The sequence below is a fragment of the Orcinus orca genome, chromosome 8 (genome assembly GCF_937001465.1).
Source record: "Orcinus orca chromosome 8, mOrcOrc1.1, whole genome shotgun sequence".
Taxonomy (NCBI): Eukaryota; Metazoa; Chordata; class Mammalia; order Artiodactyla; family Delphinidae; genus Orcinus; species Orcinus orca.
Genome location: NC_064566.1, coordinates 83,754,098 through 83,780,092, shown reverse-complemented (window position 1 = coordinate 83,780,092; position 25,995 = coordinate 83,754,098). Strand labels below are relative to the sequence as shown.

The 25,995-nt window shown below is 34.9% G+C and overlaps 1 protein-coding gene across 1 annotated transcript in view; it reads right to left on the bottom strand.

Moving 5' to 3' along the window:
• Positions 1-25,995, bottom strand: part of GUCY1A2 (guanylate cyclase 1 soluble subunit alpha 2) — a 436,347-nt gene that overhangs the window by 220,298 nt on the left and 190,054 nt on the right. Inside the window, exon 5 of the mRNA XM_004284012.3 lies at positions 6,755-7,240. Within this exon, the coding sequence (XP_004284060.1) occupies positions 6,755-7,240 (486 nt within the window). The remainder of the gene's footprint in view (positions 1-6,754; positions 7,241-25,995) is intronic.

Genomic DNA, 25,995 nt, shown 5'->3' with positions numbered 1-25,995 from the left:
TGCCTATCTTCATACTTGTTACCTGGTATCCAGTTCCCATAATCTTTGTGTCCAGTCCCAAGGTCTTGCATTCCCTAAGAGTAAGCCTGGATTTCTGTTCCTTCCTACTTTGCTGGACTCAGCTCTTCCACCTGGACTTACAATACTTGTATTCCCTTGCCAATATGAACTTTGTGTTGTTGGTTTTTAGATCTCAACATCAGATTCCATGATCTAACAAAATTCTGGTCCTGGCATGTCCTGGTTGCCCCATCCTGTCTTTCTACTCTTTCTTCCCAACCCAAGCCTGACACTGATACTCAGCGTTTAACTCTACAAACATTTGTAAACCAGGTTTGGAGTTTGTGATGGGAATGCCTCTCTACTCCCACCCCAGGAGAGGAAAGTATTTTATTACTAACATGCCTTAGAGTTGCCTGGCCAAGGTGATTTTAAAAAATATCAACTTTTATTGTTTCATTCTTTTAAAATTATACTCCTTATTGCCTGCACTTGGGATCACTGATCCCACTGTTTCCTTGGTACACTACTTCTCCATAAGAGAAATTAAGGGAGAAGATGCTAGCTAGTTTCTGACAAAAAGGGAGTATGGCAAATGGAAGAGTCCCTAACTTTTAAAGATGCAGCTTCTCAGAACTCTGAACTATTTGCGACTCAAGAGATGGGAGTGGAATTGGGTTATGTTGTCATAATGTTTTCCTTATCATTTGATAGTACAACTATAGTTACTGATCACGTAAAATAGTTTTGAAACAGTTTCCACTTTTGCTATTATTTGATCTTTGTCTAGATCTTTTTCCACAGCCTAAAACTTGTGGGAAAATTGGAGATTTTTAGAATCAGACAAGTGTCGGTTCAAATTCTGATTCAATAGCAATATTATCTGGATTATTTAACTTCTCTGAAATTTAGATTATTTATCTGAAAATGGAGATAATGTAACAAGTCCACATGTTAGTCATGGAGTATTAAATGAGATCATATTTTATTCTTTTCTAATAAGCACTGAGTACACTTTATTTATGTACATACAAAAACATACAAAATAATCACATAATACATACACACTCCCATATGTCCAAATGTACCTATCTGAGAAAAAAATGACAACTAACATGTCCATTTACTACTATACACCAGGTGCTAATCTTAACTTTACAGTTTATAGAACGGGAGGGAAATTAAGAAAGTGTTAAAGGTGAAAAGGTGAGCGCTATAAGGAGTGTATTTAAGACAGCACTGGGAAACTGCAGCCTTGGCTGAATGCAATAAGAGGAGCATGGAGAAAGATTCATCGTCCTCTTTACTTCTCCTCTATTTCAAACTAAAGGGCTTGGCAAAGACAAAAATATAAAATGAGGCAAAACTCACATTATGTTGCTTCAACATCCAATACTATTATTACTACATTTAATTATTATTTATTATTATCTATATACAATTGACTTAAATAGTTAGAGTTACTTGTTCTTTATTTTATTTATTCTCTACCTCCTATAAAACCTGAGGAGCAAAATATTATATAATATATTATGTTGACTATTTGCTGAATATTTGCTTTTCTAATTATGAGATCAAAATTATAATCCATGCTTCCTTCAATTTATCTTGTTCTTATTTAGCAGTCATACACCTGTAACATCTTGCCAGTCAAGCATTTTTAAAGACTAATTTTCTCAATGCTTGCAATATGCACAGTAAAATATACAGCATCTTCCTTAACCTCCTACTTTATAGGAAGCTTGATTATTTTAGCAGAACCTTCTTATTATGGCCTAATTTTGTTAAATTCTGTCATTATAATTCATCACTGCATCATATCCCTTATGATAGGAAAACATGAGATAAGATGATCAAGAGAAGGGGAACAAATAAATTTAGAGACTGGAGTCTTGTTGCATGTAACAGACTTTGAATGCCCCCTGTGAGGCCCTCTCTCTAGTTCTCTAGTTCTTTTTTCTTAACATTCAGCTTTACTTGGTTTCCTTTCACTTTTCTAACATAAAACAAAAGTGAGTTATCCCTTATTTATCTCTGTGGTATAATTATTCCACCAAAAATTCTACACATACTTTAAATCCAACAAAATACTTATGAATTTTATAAAATCAGCAGATTTATAATCCTTAAAAAAATTCTGTCATCTTTGGGATTTTTTCAATAGCAATTAAAATTTTAGCAAATAGTTCTTGGTATAAAATAGCACTCTGTAAATATTCTAGAAAATAAGCTGGAAAGATTACAATAATTAGAAACCTTAAATTAGGCTGGTCAGATCGAGAATTTCTAAATTATATACCTCTAATGTAGTTATCATAATGTATTGATACTTCATTTTATCCTAAACAAGGGTAATATTCTCTTTATTTGTCCTTCCGTCTCTCTGGCCATATCATTAATCTGGCTTCAGCACATATTGTGTTTCCCGGTCTGGATCCCCCAGATTCAACCTCCATAAGCCTGAGTAAACATCAAAGCCACCATATACACCTATCATACCAGATACATATACACACTAGTATTGGAGATACATTAAAAATACCTGGCTCTGTTGATGGTTTCCTTTGCTGTGCAAAATATTTTAAGTTTAATCAGGTCCCATTTGTTTATTTTTTGCTTTTGTTAACATTAGGAGATAGATCCCCAAAAATATTGTTGAAATTTCTGTCAAAGAATGTTCTGCCTATGTTTTCCTCTAGGAGTTTTATAGTATCCAGCCTTACATTTAGGTCCTTAATCCATTTTGAGTTAATTTTTGTATATGGTGTTAGAGAATGTTCTAATTTCATTCTTTTACAAGTAACTGTCCATTTTTCCCAGCACGACTTATTGAAGAGAATATATTTTCTCCATTGTATATCCTTGCTTCCTCTGTCACAGATTAATTGACTAAAACTGTGTGAATTTACTTCGGGGTTCTCTGTTATGTTCCACTGATCTATGTGTCTGTTTTTGTGCCAGTACCATATGGTTTTGATGACTGTAGCTTTGTAGTATAGTCTGAAGTCAGCTATGGAGTTGTTTCTTCTAGCTCCATTTTTCTTTCTCAAGATTGTTTTGGCTATTTGTGGTCTTTTGTGTTTCCACATAAATTTTAAAATTATTTGTTCTAGTTCTGTAAAAAATGTCATTGGTGTTTTGATAGGGATTGCATTAAATCTATAGATTGCCTGATGTAGTATGGTCCTTTTAACAATATTGGTTCTTCCAATCCAATAACACAGTATATCTTTCCATCTGTTTGTGTCATCCTCAATTTCTTTCATCTGTGTCTTATAGTTTTCCGAGTACAGGACTTTTACCTCCTTAGGTAGGTTTATTCCTAGGTATTTTATTCTTTTTGATGCGATGGTAAATGGAACTGTTTCTTTAATTTCTCTTTCTGATATTTTGTTGTTAGTGTATAGAAATGCAACAGATTTCTGTATATTAACTTTGTATCCTGTAACTTTACCAAATTCATTGATGAGCTCTAGTAGTTTTCTGGTGACATCTTTAGGTTTTTTTTTTATAGTATCATGACATCTGCAAACAGTGACAGTTTTGCTTCTTCTTTTCCAATTTGGATTCTTTTTATTTTCTTTTCTTCTTGTGATTGTCATGTCTAGGACTTCCCAAACTATGTTGAATAAAAGTGGTGAGAGTGAACATCTTTGTCTTGTTCCTGATCTTAGAGGAAATGCTTTCATCTTTTCACCATTGAGTATAATGTACGACGTTAGTTGTTGGGTTTTCATATATGGCCTTTTTCATGTTAAGGTATGTTCTCTCCATGCCAATCTACTGAACACAGAAGATATTTGCAAATGATATGACCAATAAGGGGTTAAAATCCAACACATATAAACAGCTTATAAAACTCAACATCAAAAACACAAACAACCTGATTAAAAATGGGCAGAAGAACTGAATAGACATTTTTCCAAAGAGGAAATGCAGATGACCAACAGGCACATGAAAAGATGCTCAATATTGCTAATCATAAGAGAAATGCAAATCAAACCCACAACAAGATATCACCTCACACAGGTCAGAATGGCTATCATCAAAAAGAAAACAAATAACAAATGTTAGCAAGGATGTGAAGAAAAGGGAACCCTCTTACACTGTTGGTGGGAAAGTAAATTGGTGCAGCCACTGTGTGGGTAAATTGGTGCAGCAGTAACCAGTTTTGAGGTTGCTCAAAAAACAAAATACAGAACTACAAAATGATCCAGCAATTCCACACCTGGGTATATATCATAAAGAAACAAAAAGAGTAATTCAAAAAGATTCTTGCACCCCAAAGTTGCTAGCAACATTATTTACAATTGCCAAGGAATGGAAGCAACCTAAGCGTCCATCAACAGATGAATGGATAAAGATGTGGTATATGTAGACAACAGAATACTACTCAGCCATAAAAAGAATGAAATTTTGCCATTTGTAGCAACATGGATGGACTTAGAGAGCATTATGCTAAGTGAAATAAGTCAGACAGAGAAAGACAAATACTGTATGATATCACTTACATATGGAATCTAAAAAATACAACAAACTAGTGAATAAAACAAAAAAGAAGCAGACATCACAGATATAGAGAACAAACTAGTTGTTACCAATGGGGAGAGTGAACAGAGGAGCGGCAAAATTGGGATGGGGTAAAAAAAGGGGTACTGTGGTACTGTATAAAATCATATGTATGAAACTTTTGAAAACTGTAAAGCGCTATAGGATTTAAAGGATCGTACATTCAATTAAAAAAACAAATTAAAAAAACACACCTGGCTCTGGTATCATTTTACCTTATAATTTATTGCTAAAATTTCATAAGAAAGTTCAGTTTAAGAGAATCTGTGAACCTAACTGTTTTGTTTACTTTTCAATATATATATGAAATATGGAAAGCAGAGTCTTGAGTACCTGAGAATGAGTAGATCCATTCTGTAATTTAAAACATGCTGATAATTATTTATAACTATATGAACCTTATCAGTTTAATAAAATATAGGAAAATTTGAAGTCATTCAGTATATTCCCACAGATTTTCTTTTTCTGTGAGGTGTCCTAGCTTATCTCCAGGGAAGGAAGACTTGATGTCTGTAAAATGAACTGTATTTTTAAAACTTGAAATTGTTTTTGTACCCTCAGAAGATATCACATTTTTTCTTTTCTCAAAGCCAAACTGATACTTATATTTAAATCAGGGATTTCCATGTTTTGCCAGAAAAGAATCTATTTTTCATGCTCATTTAGTTGCACAGACTTAGAGCCACAAAAACATATGACTACTTTAGCTGAAGGAAACTAACACTGCAAATCAATGATTTAGAAGGAAGTGATTGTGGTTGCAGAGCTTGGTGCAATAGTGCCCAAAGTCTGGAGAATTCTCTGGTGGTCCAGTGGTTAAGACTCCATGCTATCACTGTCATGCAGGTTCAATCCCTGGTCAGGGAACTATGATCCCACAAGCAGGGTGGCCAAAAAAAATAGTGCCCAAAGTCTGAAGGAAAAAGAGTGCTGGAAATTCAGGACAATCTGCTCTCTCTTCTGGAATTGACAGTGATAGACTCATCATGTCTCTGGTTTAGGACCAGACATTTGGCTGCCTATGCCATAAATTACATAAAAATAAACTATAAGGAAGTTAAATATAATTTATAAAAACTCTTATTTTGTATAACAAAGCAAATCCTCATACATATGTCACACTGAGGGTTTACCACTCAGAAGAGGCTTTCTAAAATATTTAACACTGGTTGTATATCATACATGATGGAACTAGTGAACATCTTTCCATAAAGGAGATACACCTAAATGGAAACACCCTCTGGATCATAATATGAAACTAAAATGTGAAACAGATTCTTTCTGAATCTGTTTATGTGTAGATCATACTATGAAAGAAGTAGAAGTCTAGATGATTAGTAAAGAAGAAAAAAAAATCTAAAATTCACTAGTTTGTTTGTACTAAAAGTAATTGCTGTCCTCCATATTAAAAACAAAAAGCCATGCACCCTGACATTTTGCAATCCATGTGAAATTTTATGTAAAGTTACAGTTATTCAATACATAGACATGAAGCTGAATCACTCAAAATATTGCTATAATTTTAATAAGAAATTAATAAGGAGTTTGCCAAATTAGACTAACATATGATGACTTGTATACATTTTCAAAACTCTTCCATTAAGTAGCTTGGAAAATTAAGGTGCTTACAACTAAAAACCATTGGTTATTTGGATAATAGCTAGAATATTTACATGTATTCTTTCAGAATTAGAGGGACCTCAATTAATTGACAGTGAAGAGCAAAATACCGATTAACCATGATTTAACTCACAATGCAATGCATGTTTTAACATAAATTGCTGTTTCCTTTTAACTGCCAATATAAAACTTTTACTTTATATCATAATCCTACTCTTTAGGAAAAACTAATTATATGGTTAAAAGTTGCCTAGATTTCAGCAAGTTTATTTATTTATTTTTGATAATAATGAATTTAGAGTACTAGTTCTATAGAATTTTTCCTTACTGAGCAATATCATGATTCACAGTTAGTTTATCAATAGTATAAATCAACTCATAATGAAAGTTTACTCATAGAGCAGAAATACTTGTATTCTGTATAAATACTGATATTTCTAAATTAAAATTATCCACAATTTACTATCAAGTTTCAAAAGAGAAATAGATTGTATGCTTGTAATTTAATGAAGATGACAATTTACTACTAAAAAGTATTTATATATAAGTAACTAAACCCCATTACCTTATAAATATCCAAAAATCCACATTGGTGGTCAAATCTTGTGTACAGTTCATTCAGCATGCTGATTACTTGCATGGGGGTACACTGGGCACATATGGCTGTGAAGCCAACAATGTCTGAAAAGAGCATGGTGACATCATCAAACTTTCTGGCTTGCACTTGCTGCCCTTGCCACAATTGCTGGGCTACATCACCAGGGAAAATAGAATATAGAAGATCCACTGTTTTTTTTTTCTCTTCTTCTAGGGCCTGGTGAGTTCTTTCTAAAGTTGCTTTTAATTTATCCATCCTCTTCTTCAAGCCATCTTGGGCCTTTGCCTGCTCACCAACCAAAATTACATCTCGGGTAGCATCATGGATAGGGATGTCCGAGAGATGCAGCCCTCGTCCCATGAGTTCATCCAACTTGTCCACACATGGAGAACCCAAGAATAAAATAGAATTTGATTCTGAGACATGGATCATTTGTCCTTTAACTTCCATCACCTGCAAAATTAACACAGAATTTTGATCAGCACTATTCACATAGTAGGTTCACAAAAATTAATTTATTGTCTGATGGAGAGGAAGAATAAGAAATTAGCTCTATTGAATTTCTGCATCCATACAGGCAAATTTAAATGTGATTTATGGCCAATATAAGTTATGATTCTAAATAGAAACATTTGTTATTGTTTCCCACTTGGTCACTTTCTTAACACAATGGAAAGGAAGGAAGATCAATGAGAAATGAAACAGCAAAACATTTTCAGTCAAAATGAAATTGCACCCAGGTACATCATGAAACTGGTTCATGAGCCAGTTCAAAAACTTTCAACCTGCTTAGTAATAGTAGAATTAGGATAAATCCATCTGTCAATATAACTGCCTTTAACTGTCATTAAAATAATACTCAGAAAATAAGTTCAGGAGACTAAATGAATACAAATAATTGTTTAGCCTTATGTAAGTCATTTTTCACCAGCTGTAGTCCTATGAAAATATATTAGATTTTGCACTGACTAGATTAGTTGACAATTCATTTGTTCTTAAAAATAAAAAATTATACTAGATGTCATTAAGCCAGCCAGTATTACCAGAAAATAACAATCAACTAGCATGTTCAATATAAGCTAAAAATAGCCCTCCAAGTTGGGACAGTATTAAAGGAATTCAGTTAATAAGATAAAGAATCTGAAGATGTAGTAATTTAAATCTATTCCTCCTTTCTGTACTATTTGACTGGAGAATTTGAGAACTGATGTTTAATGAAAAATTTCATGAACACTGGTTTATGCTATTTTAGCTTGGTTCCCCAAGGAACACTCAGAGGGGATAAGCATCAGTAGGGAAGGAAGGAAGACTTAGGATATGGTTATGCAAATATAGTTATTTGGGTTAGGATAAGATATTTCAGCACATCTGGAGAGGAAGCTAGTTGTAATTACCTGGAGAGAACAGCCTATAAGTAGACCAACTGAGACTGTGCAACAGTTTTATCTATGTCACTTTCCCCAACTACATGGAATGTGTTCAATACATTTATTTTCTTTTGTTCTTCATAGCATGATGTAGTTAGGCTAGTTGATGAAATTGGAGGCATAGAACAAATATGGGGTAAAACTAAAGAGATTTGGATTTGTAAGCCTGCAAATGTTTTACTTTGTTCCCCCTGCACCATTTACCAAGATCTAGTCTACATAAGGAAATAAAATTGAATCCTTGCTTCATGTTATATCTTTAATGAAATGAAATATTCACTTTTTTATATAAAGATTCTGCAAGTGTTCAGTATTTCAGCATTTTTTACATAATAATCTCATTTATTCATTGAAGTGTTTATTGAGTGTTTGCTATTTACTAGTACTTCTCTGGATGATAAACATAAAAAGATAAAACAAGTTTCCTCTTTTCAAAGTTAGCACAGTATGGAAGGGAGAGCCAAATCTATATAGCCCATAGAATAGAATGAAGAAGACCCTTCAATTCCCAATTTAAGGTGGGCTCTCAAAAGACTACAGGCTATAGTTTGAATACAAAGAAAGTAATTATCCTGAAAAGTATTTCCAGATTATTACATATATGCCTGATATGCTTTTTTGGGGGAGGGGTTTGTTAGTGATATATACTTGTTAGAATATTAAAGGTGTAATAAAGAAGATACACATAATGTATAACCTCATAGTTTAACAATTAGTACTTTAATTTTTTTTCTTATGATTTAAGGCAAACCTCTGATATTCATAGATTTAGACCTCCATCTGGTCTCTCCCTTTTTTCTCGGATTTCTTTCTAATTATTTTCTTTTCCTTCTACATCTTACTTTCTTCTCTCTTCTCCTCTTTGTTCTTTGACCTTACTTTTTTTTTTTTTCCCCAATATGCTATCTTCATTCAGTCTTTATCTCTCCTGCTTGTCTGGTTTTCTTTCTCATCACTGGTTTCTTTCATCTTCCTCACTGGTGTTTCCTTTTTCTTTTTCTTTCTCTTTTTTCCCTATGTATTAATCTCCACATTTACCATCACAAATGGACCTTTTCCTTTTCCACCTTTGCTTTCACCTCCCTTTTTATTTTAAATATGAAATCAGTATATGTATACAGGCATAAACAATATTATACATTATTTGCTATGTGTAATAAATAAGAGTGTTTTTCTTTAACTTACAAAGAAGCTGAATGCAATATGTTATATTCCACCTCAAAAAAACAAAACATATTCTTGATTTATATATGGCATTAGTTCATTTTTTGAAGTCTCTGAATCAGCAGAGCCTGAGAGAATAAAATAATTGATTACTTCTTACATAACAGAAAAAAAAATTCATGAAAGAGAAACCACAATATACACAGTATATATCTTAATTTTAGAATATTTTTCATCAGTGAATTTTTTCCTTATTTATAATTGGGCAAATATCACTGGAGCATTTGTGTCTCTGTCATAAATGCAGGTTTAGCCTAATTGGAAAATAATATAAATTAGTATTCTTGAATTGTTTTTGCTTTATTATAATTATAAATTCAGATATTCACCATGATTGCATTTATTGATTTAGCAGTATGCACAACTATTATAGGAACTACATATTTTTATGTGGAGGAGACAAATTTGTGAACAACTACATTAAATTAAAACATCCCCTTAAGGTTTTATTGCATTCTAAATTATATTAAAGGGCTTCCCTGGTGGTGCAGTGGTTGAGAGTCCGCCTGCCGATGCGGGGGACACGGGTTCGTGCCCTGGTCCAGGAGGATCCCATATGCCACGGAGCGGCTGGGCCCATGGGCCATGGCTGCTGGGCCTGCACGTCCGGAGCCTGTGCTCCACAGCGGGAGAGACCGCAGTGGTGAGAGGCCCGCGTACCACACACACACAAAAAAATTATATTAAAGTTTTAATAAAATAGCATAAGGCATAATGAAAATAAACTGTCTTTAAATCTATCAGATTTCATAAATTGGTAAGCATAATACAGGGGAATGGGCTAAAAATTAGAATGGAGCTGACAGAGAATAGAATCAGCGAGGATAGTTCCATAGAATTTACTCAATCTGAACAAGGAAAATAGACTGAAAAAAATAAACAGAGCTTCAGGGACCTGTAGCAAAATAACAAAAAATCCAATATTCATATCATGGGAGTCCTAGAAGCATTTGAAGTAATAATGGCTGAAAGTGTCTCAAATCTGATAGAAGATATAAATGCTCAGAATCAACAAGCTATGTGAATATCTAGTAGGATAAAACCAAAGAAATCAATCTCAAGACATATTATAATTAAATTTTGAAAACTAAATTCAAAGAAAATATCTTGAAAACAGTCACAGAGAAAAGATGTACTACTTGTAGGGAACACTAATTTGAATGGCAGTTGATTTCTCATCTGAAACTATGGAGGTCAAAAGAAAGCAGTACATTTTTTTAGATACTGAAAGAAAAGAAGTGTCAATTGCGAATTCTATGTCTGGGGTAACTACTCTTGAAAAATGAAGGGGGAATAAAGACATTGTCAATTGAAGGAAAGCTAAAAGTCTTTGTCCTAACAGAACAGCTAAAGAAAGATCTTAAAATTGAATGAAATAAGAGAAATAATGTTCTAAGGAGAATCAGGAAGGGAGAAAAGAAAAGGATGGAAAGACTAAATATACTGGTAAATACAATATTATCCTTCTCCTCATAAGCTGTCTAAATCACATGTGATGATTGCAACAAAAATTATAACACTAATGATTCTCATTACAAGTGTCCTCCTTATAAGAGAAAAGCAGAGGGAGATTATACACACACACACACACACACACACACACACACACGCACAAAGACAGTGTGAAAAAGACAAAGATTGGAGTGATGCAATCACAAACCAAGAAATACCAAGGCATGCCATTAGGCACCAGAAGCTAGAAAGGTCAAGAAACCTATTCTCCTCCAGATCCTGTGGAAAGAGCAAGGAGCTATCCACACTTTGATTTTAGATTCTGACCTCTAGGGCTGTGAAAGAATAAATTTCTGTTGTCTTACACTACCCAGTTTGTGGTTATTTGTTACAGTAGCCACAGGAAACTGATACAGATCAGAACAACAAACTCAACAAATAAGATCTAATTGACAGATATAGGGTGATCCACCCAACAGCAGAAGAATACATGTTTTTCAAAGAACCTGTGTAACATACACTAAGATTGACCATATTGTAGGCCATGAAAAAAACACCACAACAAATTTTTAAAATTCAAATTATATGGAATATGTTCTCTGACCACATGGAATAAAACTAGAAATAAAGACATATTCATAATAGCCAAACATTGGAAACAATCCAGACGTATTTCAGTGGGTGAATGGTTAAACCAAACATGAGACACTATTCAGCAATATAAAGAAATTATCTATTGATATAGGCAAAATATTAGGTAAATTTGTAGGGAATTATGATAAATGAAAAATTGCTGGGGGAGGAACCAAGATGGCAGAGTAGAAGAATGTGCTCTCACTCCCTCTTGCGAGAACACCAGAATCAAAACTAGCTGCTGGACAATCATCGACAGGAAGACACTGGAACTTACACACAAAGATACCCCACATCCAAAGACAAAGGAGAAGCCACAATGAGATGGTAAGAGGGGCACAATCACAGTAAAATCAAACCCCATAACTGCTGGGTGGATGACTCACAGACTGGAGAACACTTATACCACAGAACTCCACCCACTGGAGTGAAGGTTCTGAGCCCCACGTCAGGCTTCCCAACCTGGGGGTCCGGCAATGGGAGGAAGAATTCCTAGAGAATCAGACTTTGAAGTCTAGTGGGAATTGATAGCAGGAATTCGAAAGGACTGGGGGAAACAGAGACTCCACTCTTGGAGGTCACACACAAAGTAGTGTGTGCATCGGGACCCAGGGGAAGGAGCAGTGACCCCAGGGGAGACTGAACCAGACCTACCTGCTAGTGGTGGAGGGTCTCCTGCAGAGGTGGGAAGTGGCTGTGGCTCACCGTGGGGATATGGACACTGGAAGCAGAAGTTCTGGGAAGTACTCCTTGGCGTGAGCCCTCCCAGAGTCTGTCATTAGCCCCACCAAAGAGGCAGGTAGGCTTCAGTGTTGGGTTGCTCAGGCAAAACAACCAACAGGGAGGGAACCCAGCCCCACCTATCAACATTCAAGTGGATTAAAGTTTTAATGAGCTCTGCCCAACAGAGCAAGAGTCAGCTCCACCCACAACCAGTCCCTCCTATCAGGAAACTTACACAAGTCTCTTAGATAGCCTCATCCATCAGAGGGTAGATAGCAGAAGCAAGAAGAACTACAATCCTGCAGCCTGTGGAACAAAAAACACATTCACAGAAAGATAGACAAGATGAAAAGGCAGAGGGCTATGTACCAGGTGAAGGAACAAGATAAAACCACAGAAAAACAACTAAATGAAGCGCAGATAGGCAACCTTCCAGAAACAGACTTCAGAATAATGATAGTGAAGACGATCCAGGACCTCAGGAAAAGAATGGAGGCAAAAATTGAGAAGATGCAAGAAATGTTTAACAAAGACCTAGAAGAATCAAAGAACAAACAAACAGAAATGAACAATTCAAAAACTGAAATGAAAACTACACTAGAAGGAATCAATAGCAGAATAACTGAGGGAGAAGAACAGATAAGTGACCTGGAAGACAGAATGGTGGAATTCACTGCTGCAGAACAGAATAAAGAAAAAAGAATGAAAAGAAATGAAAAGAGCCTAAGAGACATCTGGGACAACATTAAAGGCAACAACATTTGCATTATAGGGGCCCCAGAAGGGAGAGAGAGAGAGAAAGGACCAGAGAAAATATTTGAAGAGATTATAGTCGAAAACTTCCCTAACATGGGAAAGGAAATAGCCACCCAAGTCCAGGAAGTGCAGCGAGTCCCATATAGGATAAACCCAAGGAGAAACATACCCAGACACAAAGTAATCAAATTGGCAAAAATTAAAGACAAAGAAAAATTATTGAAAGCCGCAAGGGAAAAATGAAAAATAACATACAAGGGAACTCCCATAAGGTTAACAGCTGATTTCTCAGCAGAAGCTCTACAAGCCAGAAGGGAGTGGCATGACATACTTAAAGTGAAGAAAGGGAAGAAACTACAACCAAGATTACTCTACCTGGCAGAGATCTCATTCAGATTCAATGGAAAAATCAAAAGCTTTACAGACAAGCAAAAACTAAGAGAATTCAGCACCACCAAACCAGCTTTACAGCAAATGTTAAAGGAACTTCTCTAAGTGGGAAACACAAGAGAAGAAAAGGATTTACAAACCCAAAACAATTAAGAAAATGGTCATAGAAACATACATATCGATAATTACCTTAAACGTGAATGGATTAAATGCTCCAAACAAAAGACAAAGGCTTGCTGAATGGATACAAAAACAACACCCATATATATGCTGTCTACAAGAGACCCACTTCAGACCTAGGGACACATACAGACTGAAAGTGAGGGGTTGGAAAAAGATCTTCCATGCAAATGGAAATCAAAAGAAAGTTAGAGCAGCAATACTCATATCAGACAAAATAGACTTTAAAATAAAGAATGTTACAAGAGACAAGGAAGGACACTACATAATGATCAAGCGATCAATCCAAGAAGAAGATATAACAATTATAAATATATATTCACCCAACATAGGAGCACACCAATACATAAGGCAACTGCTAACAGCTATAAAAGAGGAAATCAACAGTAACACAATAATAGTGGAGGATTTTAACACCCCACTTACACCAATGGACAGATCATCCAAAATGAAAATAAATAAGGAAACAGAAGCTTTAAATGACACAATACACCAGATAGATTTAATTGATATTTATAGGACAGTCCATCCAAAAACAGCAGACTACACTTTCTTCTCAAGTGCGCATGGAACATTCTCCAGAATAGATCACATCTTGGGTCACAAATCAAGCCTCAGTAAATTTAAGAAAATTGAAATCATATCAAGCATCTTTTCTGACCACAGCGCTATGAGATTAGAAATGAATTACAGGGGGAAAAAACGTAAAGACACAAACACATGGAGGCTAAACAATATGTTACTGAACACCCAAGAGATCACTGAAGAAATCAAAGAGGAAATCAAAAAATACCTAGAGACAAATGACAATGAAAACACGACGATCCAAAACCTATGGGATGCAGCAAAAGCAATTCCAAGAGGGAAGTTTATAGCTATAAAAGCCTACTTGAAGAAATAAGAAAAATCTCAACTAAACAATCTAACCTTACACCTAAAGGAACTAGAGAAAGAAGAACAAACAAAACCCAGAGTTAGCAGGAGGAAAGAAATCATAAAGTTTCGAGCAGAAATAAATGAAATAGAAACAAAGAAAACAATAGCAGAGATCAATAAAACTAAAAGCTGGTTCTTTGAGAGATAAACAAAATTGATAAACCATTAGACTCATCAAAAAAAAGAGGGAGAGGACTGAAATCAATAAAATTAGAAATGAAAAAGGAGAAGTCACAACAGACACCACAGAAGTACAAAGCATCCTAAGACACTACTACAAGCAACTCTATGCCAATAAAATGCAGAACCTGGAAGAAATGGAAAATTCTTAGAAAGGTATAACCTTCCAAGACTGAACCAGGAAGAAACAGAAAATATGAACAGACCAATCACAAGTAATGAAATTGAAACTGTGATTAAAAATCTTCCAACAAACAAAAGTCCAGGACCAGATGGCATCACAGGTGAATTCTACAAAACATTTAGAGAAGAGCTAACACCCATCCTTCTCAAACTCTTCCAAAAAATTGCAGAGGAAGGAACACTCCCAAACTCATTCTATGAGGCCACCATCACCCTAATACAAAAACCAGACAAAGATACTACAAAAAAAGAAAATTACAGACCAATATCACTGATGAACATAGATGCAAAAATCCTCAACAATATACTAGCAAAGAGAAACCAACAACACATTAAAAGGATCATACACCATGATCAAGTGGGATTTATCCCAGGGATGCAAGGATTCTTCAATATACATAAATCAATCAATGTGATACATCCTATTAAAAACCATATGATCATCTTAATAGATGCAGAAAGAACTTTTGAGAAAATTCAACACCCATTTATGATAAAAACTCTCCACAAAGTGGGCATAGAGGGGATCTACCTCAACATAATAAAGGCCATATATGAGAAACCCACAGCAAACATCATTCTCAATGGTGAAAAGCTGAACGCATTTCTTCTAAGATCAGGAACAAGACAAGGATGTCCACTCTCTCCACTATAATTCAACATAGTTGAAGTCCTAGCCATGGCAATCAGAGAAGAAAAAGAAATAAAAGGAATACAAACTGGGAAAGAAGAAGTAAAAGTGTCACTGTTTGCAGATGACATGATACTATACATAGAGAATCCTAAAGATGCCACCAGAAAACTACTAGAGCTAATCAATGAATTTGTTAAGTTGCAGGATACAAAATTAATGCACAGAAATATCTGGCATTCCTATACACTAATGATGAAAAATCTGAAAGAGAAATTATGGAAACACTCCCATTTACCATTGCAACAAAAAGAATAAAATACCTAGGAATAAACCTACCTAGGGAGACAAAAGACCTGTATGCAGAAAACTACAAGACACTGATGAAAATAATTAAAGATGATACCAACAGATGGAGAGATATATCATGTTCTTGGATTGGAAGAATCAATATTGTGAAAATGACTATACTACCTAAAGCAATCTACAGATTCAATGCAATCCCTATCAAATTACCAATGGAATTTTTTACAGAACTAGAAATTTGTTTCTAGACCCAAAATTTGTTTGGAGATGCAAAAGGCCCTGAATAGCCAAAGCAGTCTTGAGGGAAAAAAAACAGAGCTGGAGTAATCAGACTACTTGACTTCCGACTATACTACAAAGCTACAGTAATGAAGACAATATGGTGCTGACACAAAAACTGAAACATAGATCAATGGAACAAGATAGAAAGCCCAGAGATAAACACACGCGCCTATGGTCAACTAATCTATGACAAAGGAGGCAAAGATATACAATGGAGAAAAGACAGTCTCTTTAATGAGTGGTGCTGGGAAAGGGAAAACTGGACAGCTACATGTAAAAGAATGAAATTAGAACACTCCCTAACACCATACACAAAAATAAACTCAAAATGGATTTGAGACCTAAATATAAGACTGGACACTATAAAACTGTTAGAGGAAAACATAGGAAGAACACCCTTTGACATAAATCACAGCAAGATCTTTTTTGATCCACCTCTGAGAGTAATGGAAATAAAAACAAAAAGAAACAAATGGAACCTAACAAAAGTTCAAAGCTTTTACACAGCAAAGGAAACCATAAACAAGACGAAAAGACAACACTCAGAATGGGAGAAAATATTTGCAAACGAATTAACGGACAAAGGATTAATCTCCAAAGTATATAAACAGTTCATGCAGCTCAATATTAAAAAAACAAACAATCCAATCCAAAAATGCGCAGAAGATGTAAATAGACATTTCTCCAAAGAAGACATACAGATGGACAAGAAGCACATGAAAAGCTGCCCAACATCACTAATTTTTAGAGAAATGCAAATGAAAACTACAATGAGGTATCACCTCACACCAGTTAGAATGGGCATCATCAGAAAATCTACAAACAACAAATGCTGGAGAGGGTGTGGAGAAAATGGTACCCTCTTGCACTGTTGGTTGTAATGTAAATTGATACAGCCACTATGGAGAACAGTATGGAGGTTCATTAAAAAACTAAAAATAGAATTACCATATGATCCAGCAATCCCATTACTGGGCATACACCCTGAGAAAACCATAATTCAAAAAGACACAGGCACTCCAATGTTCATTGCAGCACTATTTATAATAGCTAGGTCATGGAAGCAACCTAAATGTCCATTGACAGATGAATGGATAAAGAAGATGTGGTACATATATATAATGGAACATTACTTAGCCATATAAAGGAAAGAAATTGAGTTATTTGTTGAGACGTGGATGGACCTAGAGACTGTCTTACAGAGTGAAGTAAGTCAGAAAGGGAAAAACAAAAATCGTATATCAACGCATGTATGTGGAACCTAGAAAAATGGTACAGATGAACCGGTTTGCAGGGCAGAAGTTGAGACACAGATGTGGAGAATGTATGGACACCAAGGGGGGAAAACCACAGTGGGGTGGGGATGGTGGTGTGCTGAATTGGGTGATTGGGATTGACATGTATACTCTGATGTATATAAAATTGATGACTGATAAGAACCTGCAGTATAAAAAAAGAAACAAACAAACAAAAAGAACAACTAATACTAAACTTTCTTTGGGTTATTTGTATGGAAATATGTTAATATAAATGCTTCAGACATTATATGAAATTTCTAAAAATCTTATATGTTCTGGTATAATGTTATAAGTCATAATTCTAATTATTACTTTAAAATGTACATCACAGAAATAATTAAATTTCCTTGTCAATTGCATTATTATGAACTTTCATCAAATCTTTAACCATGGTCATTTTTAAGTCTTTTGTCATTTACAGACAGCTCTGGGTGTACTCTGATGCTTTTGCAAAAATGTTCCTATAAAAGGGTTTCATGTTAAAGGAATTCATGGAAAAGACTCTGACAAGTACAGGTTTCTGGTAACTGACTATACTGCTGAACTGAATGAATAAGCATTTTCAGAACTCTAATGGAAAACTGATGAATTCATAAAAGTGCTAACAAAATATCAAGATGAAAAAATTAATTACATGGGACTAAGTGAACTGATGAGGATGATTATAATTTTTGTGACTTTCTGTTTGAATAAAAAAAAATCCCAGAAGGACTCAGAGGCAAAAAATATACAAATCAATTTTCACTGCAAAGTAAAGGAGCTGTTACAGTGGAGGATCACTGGACTGAATGTCAATATTATGACATAGTATGAGTGTGTTTCGTGTTTGGTAATTGCAATCATTGTTGCTTTTGTTGTGGTCATCCATTTACAATGCTTGGTGTCAGTTTATCTCTTGTAAAAATAAAATACAGTGTGTGTGTGTGAAAACAAAAACAAAAACAAAAAACTGTAGTGTTAAAAAAATTGGAATAAATATACTACAGAAAATAAAAAAGTAAATAAACAAATAAATAAATAAAAGAAAGGTGGCAATTAATAGAAAAAGAAAAAAAATTGCTCAGGTAATAAAGTAGAAGAGTTTTTGTTTTCTTTGCTTGCTTATTTATTTTTATCATTCAATTGTTGCTTGTGTTTTGATTTTTAGAATATATTTATCAAAGAAATAAGGTGTTTAGTAACAAAACCAATTTCACCCAGAGGACTGCTGATTTTTAAAAATTTCAACCTAAAATATCTGCATTTATAGTAGCTACAATTTTAAAAAGTTTTGAAATGTTTTTATTTCTTTGACATGAATCCTTCATTAAATATTCTTATTTAAAGAAACAATTTTAAAATTCTTAAGTCAAGTACACTAAATATAATTTAAAAGAAATTTAAAACATTTATTTATTCACCTATTTCACAAATATTTATTTAATATCCATGACCTACCAGTACTGTGCTAAGCTCTTTAAATATGCAATAATTTAGGCAGAGAATTTTTGCATTTTTACTAAATTTAACAGTAAATTCAACAGTAAAGTGTGTATGTATCTGGAGGGATATTAACATCTAAGGTTAATTATTTATTGTATAGATTGAAATGTTGGCTTTGTTGAGATGAGATACAATAAAAGTCATACTGTTTATTGATGAAATCATTGCTGGTGTTTTTCTTTGCAAAAATAAATATATAAATAAAAATAACCATTCAGACATTTTAATCTTTCTGTGCTTGTTTCATTTCCCATGCATTTGTATTTAGTTTCATTGTTATTCTTTACACCTCAGAAATTCATTCTCAAAATGGATTTGAATTCTGTTTTGATAGATAAGCCAGTAAAGCACATGACAAAATTGGTTTAATATTCCAAGATTAGATTCCATTTTTCTTTTTAAAGCATGGCAGGATTCATATAATATTGAAAGGATATAGGTTACGCTTTATAGTTGAAAGAAGTTATATCTGCAAATTTTTTGTCATTCTGTTGAGAAATGCTTATGTTTTGTTTTTAGAGTCCTCATTCCTTTGGTATTTAATAAGCACTAAATTTCATACTATGTGGGGAATATTAAATTGATATGAAGTTTTTAATATCTTACCTACACAGACTGTCTTTTTTCCCAAAGGGTGCAAATGATTTCATTTTTTTTATCACATTCACACAAGCAGTAAATCACACACATTAAAGGAATAGCCTCTGGGGTGCCTTGTCACCACACTGTCACTCACACATACCATGGAAGATTTTGGCTATATTTCTATATATCCAGTTTATAAAAATATACTTCAAAAAGCTATAAATTTTTGAACTACCACTAAAATGTTCTGCAAAAACAGGAAATTCTACTGTCTCTTTAAGGAAACATTACAAAAATGATTTTGCACAAAGTACTAACACATTATTACGTGAGGATTAGTGAAGCCTCCTCGTAGTATTATAATAGAGAGCCATTTAGATATGTAAAAAATATTGGCCTTTCTGGCCCAGCCAATTTAACACAAGAATATTCTGGTAAGGTCTTAAAGAAAAAAAAAAACAACTAACTTTCAATTATCCAATTATATATGTGTTATATAATTATCCATTTATATGTATGTGTTGTGTGTGCACTTATATTAAAATAACTGTTCTCCCATACATAATCAGGGGGAGGATGGGAGATCAGGAGTGGATATTTGATATATTGTTTAGTAATAAAAATAAGGTTTTTGCATTTTGACTGGATTGTGTTAAATATGTAAAAGAAATAACTGGAGTTTGTGCTTAGACCCAAGTTGACAAAACCCTGTTCAATACTGAGAATCCTGGCTATTGGATAAGCAGAATTAAGGATAGTAGAGTACAGAAGGAACTTTCTAATGGAATAATAGGGTATTTGTTTAGTCTAGGGCACATACCATGGTTAAAGATATATGAAGAGCTGCAGAATCTAGTTTTTATATAGAGGATTGAAACTTTTATATAGAGGATTATTTCCAATAGATCTTTCTGTAATGATGGAAAATATGGTTAGTGGGGCTGATTTGATTTTCATTAATTTAAAGTAAAATGTATATTGCCACACACGGCTACCAGCTAAGCTACTGGACAGCATAGCTCTGAAGTATAATTTGTGGGTCCCATATTCAATCCATCACTTGGTCAAGGTATTATCTCTAATTTGTTAGGGGTAAGAATTTAATATTTGGGTCACACAGATGTTTTTTTCTTTTAACAATGTTACATAGAAAGTTTAAGAAAATATTATGTGTAGGAACTTTATTCAGCACTAAAGATAGAGTTGAGCTTAAGACAGTTATGGTCTCTGTCCCCATGGAGCTTATATTCTAACAGAGGAGATGATATATATATTTTACAAAAGAAATGATATGGTTATGGAGGGCTGAGGGACCCTCTTGCTGCAGAACTAATAGATCTTGATTAAAAAAAAAATACTTATGAGCCATCTCTTAAGAGGTAGGAGAGGTTTCCAAGTAAACCCCCACATAAGCACACTAGAAAAAGGAACAACCAAATCAAAACAAAGCAAACAAATAAAGAAAAAGTGAAACCTTGATCTGGACCCCTGACAGGGGCAGAGAGAAGCCAGGCTGTACTGAGAGCCATGTGGAGAGCACACTGCTATTGGAATTATGAGACTTGGGACATTTGTAAGATTAGGGAGCCTCGTCAGATTCTTGACCTGAAGCTCCATCCTCAGAGAAGACTAGAGTGGTCCTCAGTCAACTGACATCTAAAACTTCCTCATCCTAGGCTCATATGACTCTCAATACGATTAAGCTTGAGCAACGGACAAAAGCAAACAAACAACACAAGATTTAGATGACAAAAAACTCTGAGTAATAGGATTGTCAGGTTCAGAATATAGAGCAGCTACATATTTACAAGTAAGGATATAATTATAGAGAAAGACAAGCACCAAGAGACTAAAAGGAAGGAGCAGGCAGTTAAAAACTAAGAATAGATCATAATGTAAATGATAATAGTATTTACCTCAAACACTTGTAATGAAATAAATATACAGGTCTGTGTACCATGTTGAGTACAATATCTGGCACAAATTAGCCTTCAATAACTGTTAGCTGACTTCACTGTGGCTTCTGAAACTACCTAAAATCTCCTAAATCAGAACCCCTTGTTGTTGGGCTGAGAATTGATTATTTTTACAAGGACTACATGTGATTCTGAAAATTCACTAGACTTAGGAATTGTCTCAAATATCATCTTGTACAATCTAAGTGTAAATGAAGTGTAAGTAAAGAAACTGAGGGATGAAAAGGAAAGACAAATTGCATGGAAACACAAGACAAGTTGGTAAAGGGCAAGGACTTGAAACAGACCTCTTGATATATACGGCCACATTTTAGATGGTTCACTGTCAGAAAGTACATTTTGAATTAAGAAAAAGAGTGAAATGTGAAGTTCAGTGATGACCTAAAGCTAGGACATGAACAAGACCACCAAGTTGCCTATAAATATATTAATCAAAGGTGAATCACAAAACTGTTTCAACAAATGTTATAGACAGTTTTGTTTCAACAACTTTATAAATGACTTTCCTTCATACCTGTGGAAACTGGCACACTACTGCATTTTATGAGACAAATTATGTTTATTTTATTATCCAATTTGAGTATTTGAGTTTCTGGGTATATCCCAGAAATGTTTGCCAAAGGTCTTCTTGACAAATCCTGTTTGTGACTCAATAATATCTATTAATTATCACTTCGTTTATACATCATGTAGAATTTTTAAAATGTTTCCTCACACATTGTTGCATTTTGTCTTCTTGACATTGTAAGGTGCACACAATCAAAGTTACTGTTACTGAGAAAGCTAAGACCAGGGAGAGTTTAGTGAGTTGCTAGTTTAGTTGCACAGTTTAGTTTTGAAACTAAAAATGATCTGAGTTTAAAGCCTAGTTTCACCACTTGTTGGCTGAGTCACCATAGGCAGATCACATGTACTCTCAGGGCTCTAGCAACATCCTCTGTAATATTGGAATAATGACAATTTTAATAGAATAGCATTAGGACAAAGTTTAAATGAGATAATACACATAAAAAGTCTAGCCTAATACTTGCATATGCATTCACTCAATAATTTCTCTCTATTATTATTGTTACTGATGTTATTAATCATTATGAAATAAGATAATGATGATTTGGCTGGTGCTAGAGAGATATTACAAATAGGAAATGATAATAATATAATTATGTTGAAGAAATTATAATTATAATACATTGTATGCTCAATGCTCTGTGGTGACCTAAATGGGAAGGAAATTGAAAAAAAGAGGGGATATATACATATATAGCTGATTCACTTTGCTGTACAGTAGAAAATAAACTTGTAAAGCAACTATACTCCAATGAAAATTAATAAAAATTACGTTTTATGAAGCTATATTACATAGGCATAGATTATAGATTATTTTCAGTAACAGTGAAACACGATAAACATATCTATAGTTTTATGTCTACAAATAGAGTTCTACTTAAATGATATATGTTGTCAGTTAAGAAAAAAGTTTCACAAACCATACAAAATGCTACAATAATTAAAATATCACAGTGAAGGTTGACTTTGAATTGGCAAAATGTCTCAGACACACATTATCAGAATTTGTCTTTGTAAACTTCCCCATGAACTGAACAATGTGTAAGAATTCCTTGTCAAGATAATAGCATTCAGCTGAAGCAACATGTCCTGCAGGCTGTATATTATAGTGAAAAATGTAATAGCTCTTGGAATATGGCAAGGGAAGTATTCCAAGATGAGTGAAGGAAAAGCTTAAAGCCCCAGAGAGAAAGAAGGGCATAGCACATTTGAGGCACTTAAGAAGGTCCAGTATGATTACAACAGAGAACGAAAAGGGAATGACCAGGGTCTAGTCACAAGACCACACAACTGAGTTATGATCACTGGAATGTGAACCTAGCCCTTGTGATTCTCCAGTCCTCTCTCTACTCTTTCCTCTACTACCATGAAGGCCACGTGTCAAAGATGATGAAATCAGAAGGAGCCTGGGTTCCAAAGTCTCTTTTGCAACAGGGCTGCTCAGAAGACACCTAACCTGCCCCAGATCTATGATGTGAGCAAGAAATAAATTTTTACATAGTTAATGGACTGGGATTTGAAGATTGTTATAGCAGCTAGCATTATTAACCTTGACTAATATACCAGATCCTGTAAAAGATCAGTTTCAGCCATCTCTTTTCACACGCTTGAGATGTGCTCTAGGCTTACACCTACTTCCTGCTAGGACCTAGGTGAAAAGAATCAACTATGATTCTTTCTTATCCAACCCGATTATATTCACTATCATTCTAATTAATATCATTCCCATTTAAAGTTCTATGCTATCAGTGAATTAAAGAAGAGTCCTGAGATTAATACAGAGTTGAATCTGTAAGTGTGAATCTAAAGCTTTGTTTAAAGAACTGGTTGGTTTTATGCTTATCCAATATGAATCATCATGAATTAGAACTTCACATCAATTTTTTATCCTACTGAAACTAGATTGCATGTGTATCTTGTATTCCAGTAAGATGTTTTCAAAGCCTTTTAAGTATACTGTAAATAATTTAAATGGTTTCTTATATGTAAATGTTCACAAACAGTATAGAAATTAATACATTTATTTGGGGGTATTGAGGGAATATTCCTTCAAAAACTGAAAGTCTTCAGGGCAAATTATGCATTAGAGACTTCATTCCTTTTTTGATGTTTATTTTCAATTTTAAATATAGCCTCTGATTTAATTTTACAGTAACCCACTTAATTTGAGCAAGTGTAAGAATGGAGACAAAAAAGTTAAGTGATGTGTCCAAGGTCTATGGCTAAGGAAACATAGAGATGGGACTAGAACATGGGTGGTCTCACCTTAGGTATGTCCTTTTCCTACATCTTTCACTCTTACCAAAAATGGACTTCTAAAAACTGTACATGTGTACATGTGTTATGGGAAACCCTCAGGAAATTCTTATATATCAGGCCCAAGAATCTCTGCACTGTCATGTAATGTTTGCTTGAATGTTTTCCTACTCTTGGGAATTAGATGGCATGACCAAACTTGACTCCACACCTTTAAAATGGAAATAATAAATAAACCTATCTAATAGTATTGCTATTTGGATACATATTGATTAATATTTACAAAGTACTCAGAATAGTCAATGGTAAATAATAAACATGTATATGTTAAATAAAACTGCTTGGCTTGTGGTTGCTATGAGTAATTTTAGAACTCTTTAGCTCATCATCTACTATTGCCCTACAGACAATTAAGCTTTAATTACAATGAATTACAGGCTGTATTAGTTTTCTAGGGCTACTGTAATAAATTAATGCAGAATGAGTGCTTTGAACAACAGAAATTTATTGCCTTAGTTCTGGAAACTAGAAGCCCAAGATCAAAGTTTTGGTGGGGCCATGGATACCTCTCTCCTGGCTTCTGGCTTGTGGTAGCATAATATTCACATGGTATTCTCCCTGTGTACATGTCAGTCTCTGTGTCCAAATTTTCAAACTTTATAAGGACACCAGTAAGAAGGCGTCTGAGACGGTGGAGTAGAAAGACCCTGAGCACACCTCCTCTCACGAGCACACCAAAATCACTACTATCTGCAGAATGACCATCGATTAAAAAGACTGGAACCTGCCAGAAAAGATCTTCTACAACTAAAGACATAAAGGAGAAACAATAATGAGATGAGTAGGAGGGGTTGACTTAAGATATAATCAAATCCTATATCCCAAGGTGGGCGATCCACAACTTGGAGAATGATTATGTTCCCACAGGAGTGAGAGTTCTGAGCCCCACATCAGGCCCCCCAGACAAGGGGTCTTACACCAGGAAGATGATCTCCCAGAGCATTTGCTTTGAATTCTAATGGGGCTTAATTTCGAGAGCCCCAAAGGAAATAGAGACTTCACTCTCAAAGGGAACAATCAAAATCTCATGCACACCAGAACTCCAGGCAAAAGCAATAATTTAATCAGAGCCTGAGCCAGATATACCTTCTGGTGTTGGAGAGTCTCCCGGAGAAGTGGGGGGGAGGCTCACCTGAGGGACATAGACACTGTGGCAGCCATATTTGGGAACATTTTACCACATGAACACTACTGGTGGTGGGTGCCATTGTGGTTCATTAACGCCAAGACCTGGCCCCATCCAAAACCCTGTTGGCATCACTGCTGGGATACCTCAGCCCAAACAACTAACTGGGAAGGGACACAGCCCCACTCATCAGCAGAAAGGCTCCTAAAGATTTCCTGAGCCCATAGCTACCTCTAGACATGCCCCTAGATATGGCGCTGCCCACCAGAGGATCAAGACACATCACCACCCACTAGTGGGCAAGCACTGGCACTTCCTTCCAGGAAGCTTGTACTAGCCACTAGACCAGTCTCACCCACCAGGGGCCAGACACCACATGCAAGAAAACTATGATCTCACAGCCTGTGAAACCAGCGCACTCACAGCAGGCCAGACACTCCCCTGGGACCAGTGCACTAACAGGCCAATGCAAGTTTTGGGACACCCTGGACCCAATACCGAACTGTGTCGGGAACCATCACCCACCAGCACCAATGACCTAAAATGAGCTCTGTG